Source organism: Marmota flaviventris, chromosome 1 (assembly GCF_047511675.1).
Source record: "Marmota flaviventris isolate mMarFla1 chromosome 1, mMarFla1.hap1, whole genome shotgun sequence".
In the NCBI taxonomy this organism is placed as follows: Eukaryota; Metazoa; Chordata; class Mammalia; order Rodentia; family Sciuridae; genus Marmota; species Marmota flaviventris.
Window position 1 is genome coordinate 139,910,655 of NC_092498.1, and position 17,879 is coordinate 139,928,533.

Below are 17,879 nucleotides of genomic sequence, written 5' to 3' on the forward strand. Positions count from 1 at the left end.
AAATAAAAATTTTAAAAAAGTGTTACTCATTTATTTATTTATTTGAAAAAATTAATGAAACAAGTATGGACATTGTACAAGGTACCTGGGAAAGTGCCTCGCTACCAGGAAACAGGAGGTGGCTGGCAGCCCCGAAACACTCAGGAACAAGTTCTGACTGTGTGACGGGCTCCAGGAGTGGGGTGCTGCCCTCCTGGACCTGCTGGAGCTCTGGCGAAGCTCACTGGCTTCAGAGCACTTTCCAGGGGCTTGGTTGCCAAGGTGATGGGAAATTTTAAGGCAGCTGATGACCAATCAGGGCCAAGCAGTCCATTCTGTGCCTGTGGCTCAGCCTCCCACCTGCCACTGTGTTGCCCAGGACTCTGAGTCAAAAAGTCACATGAGAACAGAGTCCCCAGGTCATGTGATGTGTGTCTAGGGTAGGGGACCCTTGTTCCTGCCAGGATGAAACCAGAGAGGATAGATATTTTATCTCTTAATAATTACAAAAGCACTGCTCTTATTACGAAAAAGTCTGTCCATTACAAAAACATTACAAAATACAGACAGTACAATAAAGCATTACCATTACCCACACATTTAACCTCTGGAGGGCCATGGCTAATATTTTAGGTCAGGCGCACAATCTTCCTATGAAAGAACCATGACCTGTCATCCCAGCTACTCAGGAGGCTGAGGCGAGAGGATCTCAAGTTCAAGGTCAGCCTTGAACTTAGTGAGACCCTGATTTAAAATAAAATATAAAGGAGTAGGGGCATAGCCTAGCATGTGTGAGGCCCTGGTTTCAATACCCGGCACTGGAAAAAAATATTTTAAATATTTTCAGTTTTGTCTGTTATATGGTCTTTGTTCTAGCTATTTGACTTCATCAGCCAAAAGCACTCATACCCCACATGTACGTGCATGAATGGAGGGGGTGCAGCTGGGTTCCAATTAAATGTCATTAATTAAAAATATATGGATGGCTGGAGTTTGCCAACCCCACTTTAGCATGTATCTCTAGATTTTCTAAAAATGTACATATAGGGGCTGGGGTTGTGGCTCAGTGGTAGAGTGCTCACCTAGCATGTGCAAGACCCTGGGTTTGATCCGCAGCACCACATAAAAATAAATAAAATAAAGGTATTGTATTCAACTACAACTAAAAAATATTTTTTAAAAAATGTACATATAAGTACAATAAAATACCTTTAAAAAGTTGCTACATTTACAGAGCAGGAAAAAAAAAATCAAATAATACAAACAGCTAAACAGTTCCAACCAAGTTTCTGATCTCCAGTGCCACCCCAGAGGCAATGCTGCATCTAGTGTCTCATGTGTCTTTCTGGAAATATCCAGACCTGCACTATCCACACACTGACCATTCTGAGCACTAGAAATGTGGTCAGTTGGTAGGAACATGAGCCATATGTGTAAGATGCCAGGTTACCAAGATTTAACGCAGAATAATGAATGTACAATATCTCAAAGAGTTTTTATCTTGATTGCATGTTGAAATGACAGCATTTCTGATACTGAGTTGTCCCTCAGTGTCCATGAGGAATTGATTCCAGGATCTTCTACGGACATTAAAATCCAAGATGCTCAGGTCTCACAGTGAAAATGGCACCGTATTTGCATGTAACTTATCACATCCTCCTGAATGCTTGAAACCAACTCTAGATGACTTATAATATCCAATAGTACAATGTCAATGCTGCGTGAACAGTGCTCTACTCTATTGGTAAGGGAATAATACAAGAAGCAAGGTCTGCGCACGGTTAGTGCCGATGCTATCATCGTCATCATTATTATATTATTATTATTATTGGTAACAGGGATTGAACTCTGGGGCACTAAACCATGGAGCCACATTTCCAGCCCAATTTTGAATTTTATTAGAGACAGGGCCTCACCGAGTTGTTGGTGCCTTGCTTTGAACTTGCCATCCTCCTGCCTCAGCCTCCTGAGCCGCTGGGATTATAGGCAGGTGCATCACCACGCTCAGCATCAGATACAATTGTTTTTTCTGACAACTCCCACCTGAGGTTGGCTGAATCCTCAGATGTGGAGGCCGATTGTACTGGGTTAAATAAAATCTATTGGTAAAATTAACTGTCTTTTTCTTTTTTATTATTTTTCTTCATGTGGCAATTGGGAAACGTAAAGTTGTGTGTGGGGCTTGTGTTATATTTCTGCTAGGGTACCTAGGCGCCGGTGTGTAACAACAGACTGGAGTCCGAGAGCTGAGACATGACACAGGGCTGGTGTGTCCTTCTCAAGTGCAGGGGTGTGGGCCCCAAACCCAGCCAAGCCCCCCGACTCTTCCACTAGAAGGGTCTCCCCCACTCACCTGTTGTACAGTTGCTGGGAGCTGAATGTGTACAGCACACACAGGGTGTTCCCTGCCAGGAAGGCCAAGATCCACAGGATGACCAGCACTGACCTCTTCTCCTGGAGACAAAGCAAGAGATCTGTGGGGATGCTGCAATGACAAAGGCACACCTAGCGGAACATTCTGGAATGTTCCCCCATGAGTGGAAACCTCACGGTCTCACAGTTTTGGAGGAAGCAGGGCTGATGGGAAAGGGAAAGGGCACCAGCATCTTTCCATCTCACTGGGACCCAAGGAGTAGGCACAGAGAAGGTGACACAGTAGTGCCCACCCGATTGGAGAACCAGCTGAAGAGGGGAGGAGCTTGGGGCAGAGACCCTGGAGCTAGATGGCCGGGGTCGAATCTGTGGTGGGCTACCTGGGAGCTGGCGGTCACGGTTTGGATATGAAGTGTCCCCCAAGACCTCACGCACTGTAACAGGAGAGACGGTGCAGGAATGTTCAGGGGTGAAATGATTAGCTTATGAGGGCCCAATCAGTGGGTTACTTGGTCACGGCGGGATTCGAAATTTGAATGGATGACTGGGTGGTGGGGCAGTGGCTGGAGGAAGAGGTCACTGGGAGTGAGGCCCTTGGAGATTACATTTTCTCTCTCTCTGCTTTCCTGAATGCCACGAGCTGACAGCTTGCCCTATCCCACCTCTCAACCATGATGTTCTTATCTCAGGCCCAGAGCATGGCGCTGGCCGACCATGGACTGAACCCATGAAACCAGGAGTCCAAAATAAACGTCTCCTGGTCTTGTAATTTGGTCACAGCAAAGAAAAGCTGACTAACACGCCATCGGACAGGTCCTGGGCCAGCTGCTGATCTCTGCACCTTCCTTTCCTCATCTGGTCGGCGAGTGCTTGTCAGGACCTACCCTGTGGAGTCACACAGGCTTAGGAGAGCACCTGGCGGCAGTGTTAGGTGACACTTAGGGTAGAACAGGGCGCAGAGAGGTTAGGGAACTGCTGCTCAAGGGCATACGTGTCACCATTTGAAGAGGGTCCTGCCGTTAGGGATGAAGTCACACTTAACGTGTAAAGGGTCATCCTGGTTTGGATCCAGACCTGTCTGGCTCGCTAAGGGGCAGGGCCTCGGACAGAGACCACACAACCCGGGAGTGGATTCAGAGCGAGGTGGTGGAGACTTCTGCTCCCACTTTTTTCTCGCACAGACCTCTGGGCTCTCTCCTGGCCAGCAGTTCAATGTGGGGCCACACTCCTAGGACGGGGTTCACACTCATAAACATGGCTGTCACAGCCTTTCACGGTCCCTGTTGGGTCCCTAGGAAGACAAACTGAAAACCTTCTCAGTTTTCTGTTTCCTGGCAGCTTCAGGGCCTGAGGGCAAGAAGCAATCCTGCGAGATGCCCCTCGGAGGAGGCACGGAGACCCGGGAGACACCAGCAGACCCCTCTGCTCGGATTCCCAAAAGCTGCTCTTCTTCCTGGCCGGGGCGGCTCCATTGCTGGAACAGGATGAGGTCATAACTTTCCCAGTGTGACCGTCCCTGTGGTTTCGGTAAATGCTCAAGACACGCTGTCTGCAGACGGCCCAGCACCCGCTCCCTGCTGCAGCACACGTTTCCAGAGAGTGGACCCAACAAATGCATCTCCATTCACCCATTATTCTGGGAGCGGTCAGGGTTAACGACTGCAGAAACCACCTCGAACGGCCCGACTCCTGTCTGTGCGATGGATCCACTCAGCAGCCCCCTTTTGCCTCAATAAATAATAGATCCTGGTTTTAATTCTCTGTAAATCTAAACCAGCAATGGAACAGAAGGAGGACTCGGCAAGTCCCTGGGAAAACAGTGCACAGGACAGGGATGGTCCCTAGTAATGAGCTGGGATTTGTAAGTGCACTGAGCGTCACGCACACCGGCAAAACATTACTTGTGTCTTCACGGGGCTCAGGGACCCTGGAGGTTTGTCTATGAATCCAGACCTCTTTTCAGCCCCTAAAATTCAAGTCAAGGCACCACTAGGATGTTATGTGACAGGACCCAGTCCCCAAAGCCTCCCTCTGTGGGGTTAAGTCAACCAGCCATTCTAACAGAAGCAGAAAGGGGCTTACATGAAGATGAGACAAAAGGTCAAGAAGGACCTCTGGTTACCCCTATCTCTGGACTTCAATGTGTTCATGTACAAATGGAGACAGAGCTGCCCTCCAGGCTGCAAGGATCTCCAAGTGCTTTGGTGAAAGCAAAAGACGCTGTGGAAGGGTCAGAGAAGATGGCTTCGGTTACGGGACTGCCTGTGCCACAGAAAGCATACGTTTTACAAAGGAGCTCAATTGAAGGCTTCCTGTGTGTGGGTGCTGTGCTGAACTACTTCTCTGCAGTATCTCATTGAATCCTCTAAATGCAGAATCTCATTTGTCCTTCTTGATGGATCTGTGAATTGGTGTGAATACAGGTAGGTGCTCCTCGACTTACGATGGGGCTCTGTCCCCACAGACCCACTCTAAGTTGAAAACAGCATTAAGTCCAAAACGCCCTGACTACACCCAACTTGCCCAATACCACGCTCAGCAGCACAGCGTGGCACCTAGACAGCCGATGCTTCCCCTGGTGATTGCCAGCCGATTGGGAGCTGCGGCTTGTGGAGCTGCCCAGAATCACAGAAGGATCACACCAAGTATCTCTCGCTCAGGAAAAGACCCAGAGTGAAAATATGGAGTGGGTTTCTCATGAAAGCATATTGCTTTCTCACTATTGTAAAGATGAAAAACAATGAAGTCAGACTATCATAAGTTGGGGACCATCTATAAACCTTATCCAGAGGTGAAGGCTGAGGCTGAGATCGCCGGGAATATCTGGCTGAGGGGCTGCAGGTGGGTGAAGGAGTTGGATTTGAACTCAGAATAAGCACAGGCTCTGGGCTGAACTGCCTATGTTCAAATCCCAGTTCCCACTTGCCCTTGCTGTGTGACCTCGGGGTTAGCGTCTCTGAGCCACTGTTTCCTCACTGGGAAAATTAGTAAGAATACTTTTTTTCCTCTCCTTATCAGGTCACAGGGAAAAGGTTGGCAGGGCAAAGGCTGGCACACGTGAGATCTGCCCAGTGGCGGCAGGCAGCATATCTTCCCGAGGAGGGCCACTGACCCCTGGCAGCTGTGAATAAGTTAGGGGACAGGTGGGGGAATTCAGGCTGCAGGTGGAGTTGAGGTTGTCAGCTGGGCCTCAGGTGGGAACAGTCACCTGGATTATCCAGGTGGGTCCCGTGTAACCACAAGGGACCTCACAAATGGAGAGGATGACCCAGAGGAGGGCTGGAGGGAGGTGCCACACTGCTTGAAGGGCCACAGGTGACTGTGGAGTTGTAAAAGGTGAGGAGGTGCCCCAGGGACTGCAGACGGAGCGCGGCCCGGGGGCAGCGGGACTGTCACTGACAGCCCATGGTGGACTTCGCGTGCAGAGGTGTAAGGCCATGCACCATCCTGCTCTAAGCCACTCAGGCTGTGGGCAGCATGACACAGCCACAGGAGGCTCCCCTGCCGGGCGACTCACCTTCAGAGAGACCTGTTCCCGCAGCGTGGAGTTGGCGTAGGCGAAGGTGCTGGCCATCCCGATGCACACGGCGATGCCTGCGGCAGAGGGTCCCGCACCACTTAGTCTCACTGGGCCCAGCGATGTTAGAAAAAGACCTGCCCCCGAGCCGGCAGGTGAACCACAGAAAGGGGTGAGATGTGACTCAGGGGGAGCCTCGAGCCACTGTGACAGGGACAGCGTTAGGCCACGGGAAGGGGAATATTTAGCACTAGATCAGGAGCATGGGCTGTGCCATCTAGCAAGACTAGAAACACAATCCTTGCTTTGCCATCTCTACTGTGTGAGCCTGGGCAAGTCACTGCACCTCTCTGAGCCCCAGTTCCATCATCTGCAAACTGGACAGAATAATAACAGTGCTCACCTCCCAGAGGGATGAGCTTATGGAAGATCACCTCCAGCCCTTAGGAAACAGCACCCATTATTCTTTCTACTGTCAAAACCAATCTGTGGATGTATGCTTTTATTTCAAGCATACATGAAATAAAAGCATACATCCACAGACAAAGCCCAGGAAATCACAGGAATTAAAAGAACACCAATGGGGGGAAATTCTCAGCTAAGAGGCAACCGTGACCCAGGCGGATGGGAGAACGGTTGAATTGGATTCCACAACTCACTGAGCTGCCGCTGTGCCCTGCCGGCACCTCGGGACGCTCCCTTCGTGATGACTTCCATCCTAACTACTGTAAGCAGAATTCGCTTCACACCTGGGCTTGGGGGCCACCTGCTTTGTCGATAGTGTGTGAACACCAGGCCTTCTCCCACAGCCACTCTGGAAAAGGGGTTTATCGTTTTTCACTGAAAACATACAAGAACTAGTAACCCTATTGTTCTTTTTTCCAATTTCCTTTTTGATGAAAAACAAAGCACAAACAAAACCAAAATACACTTATTGAAAAATAAACATACTCAAGAAGAAAACTTAGCCGTGAGTCTGCCAGAATTCAGGGTGACTTGTTTTGTTGTTGTTGTTTGTTTTTGTACCAGGGATTGAACCCAGGGTGCTTAACCACTCAGCCACATCCCCAGCCTAGAGACAGGGTCTGACGGAGTCACTTAGGGCCTCACTGAATGGCTGAGGCTGGCTCTGACTGGCAATCCTCCTGCCTTAGCCTCCCGAGCCGCTGGGATGACAGGCGTGCGCCACTGCGCCCGGATTCAGGGTAAGTTTTGGGGAACATGCTGGCTCCTGGGAACCGAAAGGGAAGGTCTCACAGGGAGGTACTCTAGCGAGGAAGGAGAAGCATGGGAGCAGGTCAGAACTCACCCAAGAGGGGAAAACAGGAAACCGAAGATGGCCTAGACAACTTATTTTCTTGTGTGGGAAGAGAGCGATTCTTACCACCGTTTTTATGACAGGATTAAATAATAGTCCACAAATGCTGTAAGGCCGAGCCACACCACGATCTAATAGAAATAAGTACAAATAACAACCGTCCTGTGCCAGACACCACTTACTGACTGCTAAGGGCGTGTCAGCAGCAGGCTAAGCCCTTTGTGAATCGTCCTCTTACTTCCTAACACAACAGGAAGTGTTTATGGAGCACTTTCTATGTGCTAGGCTCTATGCTAAGTATTTTCATGTGCGTGAATAAGGAATATAATTAAGATAGTGATGCCAGGCACAATCCTAAGTACTTTCTACACATTGACTTGATTTAATCTCACTTTTCCTCTGAAGTTCAGTGGTCCCCCATGTCATCTGGGATTGGTTCTAGGACTTCTGTGGATACCAGAATCTACAGATGCTCAAGTCCCTTATATAAAATGCACAGTATTTGCATGTAACCTACACACACTTTCAGCAATCTTTAAATCACCTCTAGATTCCTTAGAATACCTAAAACAGTGTAAATGTCATGGAAATAATTGTTAGAGTGTATTTTTGAGAATGACATGGAAAAAGTCTTACATGTTTAGTATATATGCAAATTTTTCTCTGAATACGTTGCATCTGTGGTTGATTGACTTCATGGATTCAGAGCCTGGAGCTATGGAGGGCTGACTGCATATGCTATCTTTTTTTTTTTTTTTGGTACTGGGGAGCCACATCCCCAGCCCTTTTTATTTTTTATTTGGAGACAGGGTCTTCTAAGTTGCTGAGGCTGGCTTTGAACTCACATTCCTCCTGCCTCAGCCTCCTGACTACACCCAACTTGCCCAATACCACACTTAGAGCACAGCATGGCACCCAGACAGTCGATGCTTCTCCCGGGGTTACAGCCACTGCAACAGGCTGTATATGCTGTCTTAACCCCTGGTTTACAGATGAGGAAACTGTGGCCCTGAGATTTACACAATGCATGGTTAGGAAGGGGCAGAGTGGGGTTCACATCTCAGAAGTCTGAACTCCTAGTTACACCCTTTCCACCAACTGGCCAGCTGGGGAAGTTTCTCTAACAACCCCCACCCAGTGGCAACTAAGGGTCAGAGAAGCCAAGCGACTTGCCCACAGTCACACAGCTGGTCAGAGAACCTGAACCTGGGTGTGAGGGCAATCCCATGCCCTCAGGCACTCTGCAGGCCACAGCCTCCGCTGCCTTCCTCTGACATTGGGCCGCAGAGCCCCCACCCATGAGCTGCAGGAGCCCTCTGCGGGAGGCGGAGGCTAACAGCAGTGTCCCCAGGGACTCACCTAGCTTATGCTGGAAGCACACCTTGGCCAGGAGGATCAGGATGAAGGGCAGCCCTTTCTGCAGCCAGCAGATCACCGCCTTCAGCTCGGACAGGGCAGGGGCGGGCGTCCCGGGCTGCTCATCGCCACCTTCCTCTGGGTGCCCGCGGTGGTCGCCCCCCACGTGCTGCAGCAGGGAGCCGCTGCGGTGGCCGCCGTGGTGGAAGTGGTGGTGCGGCGGGCGGTGGTGGTAGGTGCCCCCCTCGCCGCCCCGGCTGCCGCCTTCCTCCCTGGACGCGGGCATCTGGATGAAGACGTCGCCGCCGCCGGCCACGGGCCCGAGCACCAGGCTGGCGGGGAGGCCGCTGGCCAGGCCCGAGAAGAGCGCGGGCGGCGAGGCCGGCTCGGCCTTCAGGCTCTCGAACACGCCGCCCTCATCCACGCTGGCCTCGGGGCTGAGCGCCTGGCTGCGGCTTCTGCGCGACAAGGTGTGCGGTCTGACCGTGGCCAGCAGGTCCCCCAAGTCCTGCTGGAGCGCGGTCCCCTGGGGAGCTAGCTACTAAGAGGGCAGAGCTAGCCCCACCCCGGGGTGCAGAGGGGAGCCCCACCCCAAGGCGCAAGCAGGGCCATGTGAGGTCAGCAGGGAGAAGTCCCTACGATGGGATCCTGCTGGCTTTATAAGAGGGGCAGGGACCACAGGACACATGCAATAACGTTATGGACCCAACGGTGTCTTCCCGTGGGGTTAAAATGAGGTCATTAGGGTGGACCCTAATCCAGCAGGACTGGTGTCCTTTTAAGAAGAGGCACTTGGGACACAGTCACCCACAGGTGAGGACACAACAAGAAGGCAGCCACTATGTGAAGTGCCAAGGAAAGACTTGGGAAGAAATGAACCCTGAGCACCCTTGACCTTGACCTTCCAGCCTTCAGCACTGTGAGAAATCTCCACTGTTGAAGCCACCTGTGGCCCCCTGTGCAAGCTTACCCAAATAAATACAAATAGTCACAACAACAGGGTCAGAACCTTTACTGCAAACTCTATGTGTTGGACAGTTTTTTTTTTTAAAAAACAATACCTTTATTTTAATTATTTTATAAGTGGTGCTGAGGATCGAACCCAGGGCCTCCAACGTGCTAGGTGAGCACTCTACCACTGAGCTACAACCCCAGCCCTGGACAGTTTTTTTAATGTGTTACATTGATCAACTCATTAAATTTCCCTCTCCACCCTGAATTGGTGCTGATAACATCCCCATTTCACAGATAAGGAAACTGAGACACATGGATTATTTGTCCAGAGTCACATGGCCGGTAAGGGGTCGGTCTGGCAGGGGGATTTGGACCCAGGCAGACTAACTCCAAAGCTGGTTTTCTTAACTGTTCTGCTTCACTGAAAAGCAAGCACAGAATTGTATAAACTCCAGGCCCTAGCTCTGGAGCTTCCCAAAGGGTCAGCCTTGGTCAGAGCTGGTATTTGGTGGGCAGCCGAGAGTCATGGGAAGACAACTCAATAGACGGACCCACATTGGAACCCAGACTCCATCTCTCCCAGGGGCATTATGATTCTGTACTCAGTTTCCGTGCTAGAAAAATGGGCACAAGTTCCATTCATGTCCAGCATTCCTGGGGGCGGGTATCAAATTTAAAACATCCATTGCAATGAACTTGGACTGCATTAAGTGCTCAGCGCAGGGAAACTGTTCTCTCTAGGCCTCTGGAGATCTCCAAGGCCAAATTTCGTTTTCTAGTTCCAAGCACAGGCTTCTGGGGTTGGAATGAGGCAAAGGATTTGGTGGCTTTTTTGGAGCCATTGCCAAGGAGCAGAGAGCCCAGAGTGACCCCTCCAGGAACGGGGAGCCCAGAAGTGACAGCAGTTTCCCGCGAACACTGTACCCTGGAGTTCTGGAGGCCCCATCCTTCTCTCAGGCTATGTGGACTCGAGTCACACCACAGACACGAGGGGAGGACAGGCTCAACGTGTATGTGCGGGGGAGGAAGGGGTGGGCACAGAGCCTCCCCACCTCCCTCCCTGTATGTCCCCGAAGTAGGTGTGGCAGGCTCCTCCTCAGAACCCCAAGGGTCTCCAGATACATCAGGAGCCGCTTATAGGAAAAGCTGAATTGCATCCATCCTCTGGACCTCATGACCCAGGGCATACAGTAGGTGCTTAACAAACTCATACAAGCTATCATTCAGTCATGCCACAGCCATACAACGGAGGCTATGGGGAGTTGACAGCTGCTCTCACACTTGACCTCTATGGATTCTCTGCTCATTCCACATATATTTGATCATTTCATTATCCCATAAAAACTATCTAAAGGCTTCTCAGCTTACACTTCACATTCTCAGATGAATCCTAAAGATAGTACTGACAGCATCTCCATTTTACAGATAAAGAAACTAAGGCTCAGAGAGATGAACTTGCCGATGCCCTGAACTACCTGGCCTCAGATTCCAAGGTCATGACACCCTTCTTCCTCGCTACTCAGGGGCTTCCCGCCTACGCCGTCACCCCACCCCATCCCATCCCAGCTGCCGACGCTCATCCATGAGATTCCAGCTGAAATCTCTCTTCCTTGGTGGGGTCTCCTTGCCTCCCCCAAAATGCCTGCACCTGTTTCTGGTTCTCAGGTACCCTAACCTCCCCTGCCCGGGACCCGTCAATCATCAATGTATTGGGTATCTTTCCTGGAGACCTGTGGCCCTCAATCCTGGCTGCCCCTTATAATCTCCTGAAAGAGCTTTCGATAAATAAAGGTGCCCCAGCCCCCCCCCCCGCAGACTAATTCAATCAAAATCTTGGGGGTAGGCCCCAGCACCTCAAGTTCTGGAGACCCCCAGTGAATTCTAGCATGCAGTCAGTACTTTAGACTGGGCATGCTCCATAGGGTCAAGGGCCATGACTGTTTCTCTACCACACATCACAAGTACACTAGCACATAGAATATGCTCAATAAATGCTGCTTGAAAAAAAAAAAGAATAGCTGCATGCTAAGGTGCATGCCTGTAATTCCAGCAACTCCGGAGGCTTCAGCAGGAGGATTGAAGTTCAAGGGCAGCTTCAGCAACTTAGCGAGACCCTGCTTTAAAACAAAAATATATAAAAAGAGCTGGGGTTGAAGCTCAGTAGTAGAATACCCCAGGTTCAATCTCTAATGAAAAAATAAAGAAAGAAAAGAAAAAAGAAATGCATGATCCCACTAAAATCTCTGAAAAGGCCTGCAATTGAAAAAAGAATTGACTTTATTTAAGCCTGCTGGTTCCCACAGAATTCCTTCTGTGCTTTTGAGACAAGGTCTTGCTCAGTTTCTCAGGTTGGCCCTGAGCTCCCAATTCCCTTGCCTCAGCCTCCCAAGTAACCAGTAAACAACTGTTTGTGCCCCACGCCCAGCTTACAGAATTCTTTTTATCCATGGAAAACCTATGAATGTCTTGCAGAAAGTTTGTTAAACACAGCAGGGGACATGCTGGTCTGGAGAAGTCTCAGGGTTGGTCTCTTTGGCTTTACAAACTGAACCTGAGGAGGTACATTCTCATCAGCCTGGCACAACCTCCCCCTTTCCCCCCATGCTCCTTCCCCATCAACTCCCAAAGCCTGGGAAATGTGTGTCCTCCTCCCCGGGGCTCTGGGTAATAATCATGATAATATTAATAATGACAACAATAACAGACACCATGGCTATGAGTCTCGAGGGTCAAGAGCTTTTTCTGAACTCCAAGAAGCTGAGCTCAGAAAGCAGAAGTCCTAAAAAAAGAAAGCACAAATCCTGGCAGCGGCCACACTGGCCCATGTGGATACCTGCACTGCCCCACGGGGCTCTAGAAAGCCCTCCTGCTCCTCCAAGCCCTGAGTTCATGGCGCGCTGGCACAACCAGCAAGACTCAATCCACCAAGAGCTTTTTATAGTTGGTCCCCCTTCCCTGAGCCTCTCCTGGATGGCCAGCTGGGATTTCATCCTAAATGGGAAAGACTATTCCTTGGGGAGACACAGAGGCTGCACTTCCAACTTAACCACTTAAGGTCTGGACCTGTGGCATCCCAGAACAAGTAGAGCTGCTCAGACAGGAAGCACCCAAAATGTGGTGTCTCAAAGCACAGAGTCTGGAAGACAAATAGACTGAGACCCAAATCTCAGCCCTGCCACTTCCTGGTCGTCGACTTCAGGTGACTGACTTCCCCTCGATATACCTGTTTCCTCATCTGTAAAATGGAGACAGAAATAGCCCTGACCTCAATAGGCTAACAAGAGGGTAGTGGGGACAGTCACTACTTGGTGGCCATTATTTTTCTGCTATGGTCTCTGCCCTAAAAGATCTCATGGTCCACTTGGGAACAGAAGGCAAAGCTGTCTTCAGGGAGTGGAAGGCTCCAACAGACTTGCTTCTTACAAGCTAGATATATTTGTGCATTTTCACACTCATCCCTTATTTATAAGCAACTCTGAGTTTTATCATGTGCCATCTGCAGATGCAAAATTTGAGACGTAGGGGTGAGGTCACTTGCCAGAGGCACCATGGGAGATGTCCTTGTCTGTTTTCTGTTGCTATAACAAAATGCCTGAGACTGGGTAATTTATAAAAAATAGAGGTTTATCTGGCACACAGTTCTGGAGGCTGGAAGTCCACAAGCACAGGGTTGCTTCTGGTAAGGGCCCTCATACTGCATCATCACAAGGGGGAGGGAATCCCATGGAAGCAAGTGCGTGGGCCCAGCTCTCTCTTCCTCTTGTTATAAAGCCACTGATGCCACCATGAGAGCCCCACCCTGAGGACTTTAATCCTAATGACCTCCCAAAGCCCCCACCTCCAAATGCTATCAACATCTGACTCTGGGATGATGTTTTCAACTCGTGGATTCTGGGGACACACAACCCGGAACCACAGCAGGTGGGAGTTTGGCCAAGGGTTGACTGCCTGGTAGCCAGCGAGCGACCTTCCTGCAGAGCAGGCAGCTTCATCCCAACCTTGGTCCCAGAGCTGGGCCTGGACTGATGGATCCGACTTGTGATTTTGGAACCCACCTGAGTCACAGGGGACAGACAGTGGGATGTGAGGGCAGAGAAGCCTGGCTGTCTGCTCCACGGACAAGGAGGTCTGGGGCTGGAATGTCATTGCACCCTGAAAACAGGTCCCCATGGGGTACACTCTCTTGGATTTAAACAGATAGCCATTCTAGGTGACGAGCACTGTGTGCATGGGTTCCCTCTGTCGTGATCTACTTGGCATCTGTGAGTCATAGCCACACAAGGGACCAGAGTTGTTCACATCTTGCCTGCAACCTGGAGCTACCCCGCCTCCGACTTTTTAACCCTCACGCGTACAAGCCAGTGTTTTCTCTGCCCTAAGTCACCCAGAGTCAGACAGCAAACAACTAGAGACCGCTTACAGCCCAGAGCCCACGGACACCATTCAAACCACCGACGGCAAGCTATTTCCCTGCCTGGATTTTCCTGCAGAAAACAGAGTAAAGACAATGGCCAGTGCCCCCCTCTGCATGTGACCCAGTCAGTGCTACCCCACATGGCCCTGCGTGCCCCTCCTGTCAGGAAACCTAAGTGATGAAGAGCCTCCTTCACGGTCGTTGGCCTCTCCGTGTGGGTTCTTAGTGTTGCCCACTGAAGTTTCTGTCTCCTCCAGATTCAAGTGTGGAAATCCTGACCCCCTGAGTGATGGTGCTAGGGTGTGGGGCCTTTGAAGATGAGTGTGCCATGATGATGGGGTTCATGCCCCAGGACTAAGGCTACAGAGAGATCCCTGCCCCTTCTACTCTATGGATATGCCCCCAACTAAAAAAAAAAAAAAAAAAAAAAGCCCATCTCTCCAGCAGGAAGCAAGCTCTCGCCAGAGTCTGCTGTCACCTTGATCTTGGATTTCCCTGCTTCCAGAACTGTGAAACATAAATGATTGCTGTGTAAGCTCCCCCCGCCTGTGGTATTTTTGTTACAGCAGCCTAAATAGACTAAGACATCTCTATAAATTAAAACACCATGGGCTGGCACAGTGGCACACGCCTATAATCCCAAGGGCTCAGGAGGCTGAGGCAGGAGGATCGTGAGTTCAAAGCCAGCCTCAGCAGTTTAGCAAGGCCCTAAGTAACTCAGCGAAACCCTGTCTCTGAACAAAATACAATAACGGGCTGGGGACGTGGCTCCATGGTTAAGTGCCCCGGTTCAATCCCCAGGACCCCTCCCCAAAGAAAACAAACACACTCCATGGGTACAATCATTGCTAAAATGAGTCAGGTAGTTCATCTAACACACAGGGTGTGAAAATGACCATAAAAGTGAGAGCAAGCTATTATGTGATGGGTATTTAGCATAAAGCCATCATTGTGTGCTATGGTTTAGGTATAAAATGAGTGGTCCTCTAAAGTCCATTTGTAAAGACTTGGTCCCAGTGGTGGTGGTACTGGGAGGTGCTGTGGACCTTTAAGAGGTGGGGCCTGATCAGAGGTCCTGAGGTGCTTGGGGGTGTTCCATTGAAGGGGGCCATGGGAACCCAGTCTCTTTCTCTCAGGTATTTTCAGACATACTCGCTTATTCCCACACATGGAGCTGCCATTGCCAGCCATGCCATGAGGTGATGAGGCCAAGGGGTGGTGCTGAGCCTGTGCTGTGCCATTGGGGTTCTCAGCCTCCAAAACTGTGAGCTAAAGAAACCTTTTCTTTTTGTAAAGTTAGCTGCCTCAAGTATTTTGTCGTAGGAATGCAAAGGTGACACTGCCAAGAGGCAGGTCTTTTCAATCCAGTTTTGGGCTGTCCTTCATTACTCAAAGCTGGGACCCTTTGGGTGCAACAAAACCCGGGGCCACCTACCTTTCCGGTGGGATGGTGTCTGTGTTGCTGCTGTGCCGCCTCTGCATCTTCCTTAACACCTGGAAGCCAACACAGGAGTGAGCCAAGCCTCCCACACGCCTCTCACCTTTCAGGTCACCATGGCAACCACCAGCCAGTCCCACCTGTATCCTGCATCCCTAGAGCTCTCTGACCTTTTTCAAACTTTGTTTCTTTTTGTGGTCACTTGATCCTCAGTTCAATATTTATTTCTGCAGGAAGAATGATCACATTTTGCAGATGAAGATGTTGGGACATAGAGGTGGAGGAGGGTCTCATGGGAAAGGAGATGGGAAGGAAGAGAGGTGTCGGATGTGGTGAAGAGAGCAGTGGACAGGTAGTCAGGAGATGGGGATTCTGGACCCATGCTGTCCCTAACTGGCTGTGTGACCTTAGGCAAATCAGTAACCTCTCTCTGGCTCCAGATTCCCCACCGGTTCCACAGGTGGAGTGGAGTGGCCGAACACAAAGCTTCCTGCCATCCCTCGTATTTACTGAAGCAGGTTGGATTCTAATGGAGACATGTCACCTGGTTCACTGTGAGGAACCACATGGACTTCAGACCTCCATGATGACGACGGCTGAGGTGGATATTCAGGGCTCCTGGTGGGAATGCGACCACTGGATCTGAGAGAAAGCAGGCCTTCCCTTCCTTTTCCTCTCCAGAGGGACACACAGGTCAGGGAGCTAATCAGACTCCAAACCCTGGATGGCACAGAACGCTTGGGTAAATAATTCACATATAGTCCAGTAGATGATAATTCTCGTGACATCAGGGCTAACTGTACCCATCTGCTTATTATCTCTGGGTGGCTCCTTATGGATCTCTCCTTGAGTCTCTCTAGGACAATTATGATCTGAATGTATTTTGTCCTGTTGACAAAAGAGGAGCCCTTCTGATTGGGGAATTCAGAAAATATGGCTTCCCACTGAATCCAGAATAAAACCCAAAGCTCTGCTCACAGCCTACAGGTTCTGGCTGACATAGCATCACACACTTCTAACCTGATTTTCTTCCATGCTCCCTTCTATGATGCACCTCCAGCCTCACTGGTCTTGCTGTTCCTCCAACATGTCTGCTGGTCCCTGTCTCAGGGCCTTTAAACTGGCTGTTCCCTTTCCCTGGAATGCTTTTCCCACTGTATGTTGAAAAGCTAGTTCCTCAGGTCAAAGATCACCTGGGGGGGGGGGCTTCCCTGTTCACCCCTGATTCCTTCCACCATTGCACTGTTTTATTTTCTCCACAGCACTTACCAGCTATTTACATGCACATTAATTAATCTGTGATCTCTCCCCGATTAGAATGTAAATTCCACAAAAACAGGAATCCTGTGCACCTGGTTTGTCCCTTTACCTCTGCATCTAGAGTGCTGCTGGTCACAGAGAGCACTCTGCAAATATTTATTCAATAGATAAAACACCCATGAGTCTCCCACTTACCTTTTTCTAGATCCCTTGCTCACTGTCTCACCTCTCACATAACAGAAGAAAACATTGTGGTACACTTTCCATGAATAGTTTTGGCCTCTTGGAATATTTTCCTGTCCAGGACCACAGATGGTCCCAACTCTTAGTTCAGGGCTCCATAACTGGCTATTGAATGACTTCTTACTCCTGACCAGGCTTCTTAGGGACATAGAATAGACAACCCTTTTCCTTTCCCTTTCAGAACACTAGTTAAGAAATGGGTCAGCAGCACCATCTTTATGTATAAAGGAAAGATCATTACATATATATTTTTCTCAGAACTTGCAATCTTGCTTAATAACTTAGCCTCAACCTTCTATCTGCCAACACTTGCAAATAAATCCTTGGAGAAAAATAAAATACAGCATCCCAAGGTTTCTAACCACAAATTTGGCACAACCTCCTAAATAGAGTGCCCAACACTACTTTCAAATGCTTGCTTTTGAAGGGTCTTCAGATTCTGTGTTGGACGCAGGCCATACATAATTATTTCAACATTGAATTCTGGAATAAATTTTTGCACCTAAATAATTGAATGAAACGCCTTTTAACCCTCTGCTCCATGCATAGGTCTAGCTCCCTATGAAGGACCACACCGAGACTTTTCTGGCCGTTACTAGGCTGCCCCGAAGTGCCCGCAAGGGAGCATCTCCTGCATCCCTTGCACTGGAAGAGGGCAGGTGCACTTTGGATACAATGTCGCCATCGCTTCTCATTCCAACAACCCCATGCACAACGGAAAACACTCTTAAGGCTCCAAGGGCTTCACAGACCACGCGGGGGGCGGGGGAGAGCCGCGTACTCTTTTTTACCTGCCCAGACAATTCAGCAATCACAGCCGCATCATTCACATCCAGCCAAGCCAATCACTCGCCGGTCCTGTGCGTCACGTGACTTCCGAGTACTTCCGGCCTCTGGTTGGGTTCTGTCTCTGGTTCCCAAAGCCGGACGCTAGGATCCCCGCACAGTTTCACAGTCGCACGCGACTGCCCGCCCCCTTCTCCTAGCTTCAGCCAATAGGAGTCCGTCTCTTCTCAGGAACCAATGA

General features: G+C 49.9%; 1 protein-coding gene across 1 annotated transcript in view; it reads right to left on the bottom strand.

The window, feature by feature from the left end:
• The window catches only part of Rnft2 (ring finger protein, transmembrane 2), a 65,943-nt gene extending 48,226 nt beyond the window's left edge, over positions 1–17,717 (bottom strand). The window contains exons 1-6 of the mRNA XM_027949178.2: positions 17,644–17,717; positions 15,894–16,069; positions 15,347–15,405; positions 8,547–9,001; positions 5,870–5,946; positions 2,333–2,433 (exon numbers count right to left, since the gene is read on the bottom strand). Coding sequence (XP_027804979.2) covers positions 2,333–2,433; positions 5,870–5,946; positions 8,547–9,001; positions 15,347–15,405; positions 15,894–15,917 — 716 coding nt within the window. The 5' untranslated portion in view covers positions 15,918–16,069; positions 17,644–17,717. The remainder of the gene's footprint in view (positions 1–2,332; positions 2,434–5,869; positions 5,947–8,546; positions 9,002–15,346; positions 15,406–15,893; positions 16,070–17,643) is intronic.
• Positions 17,718–17,879: the final 162 nt, after the last annotated feature.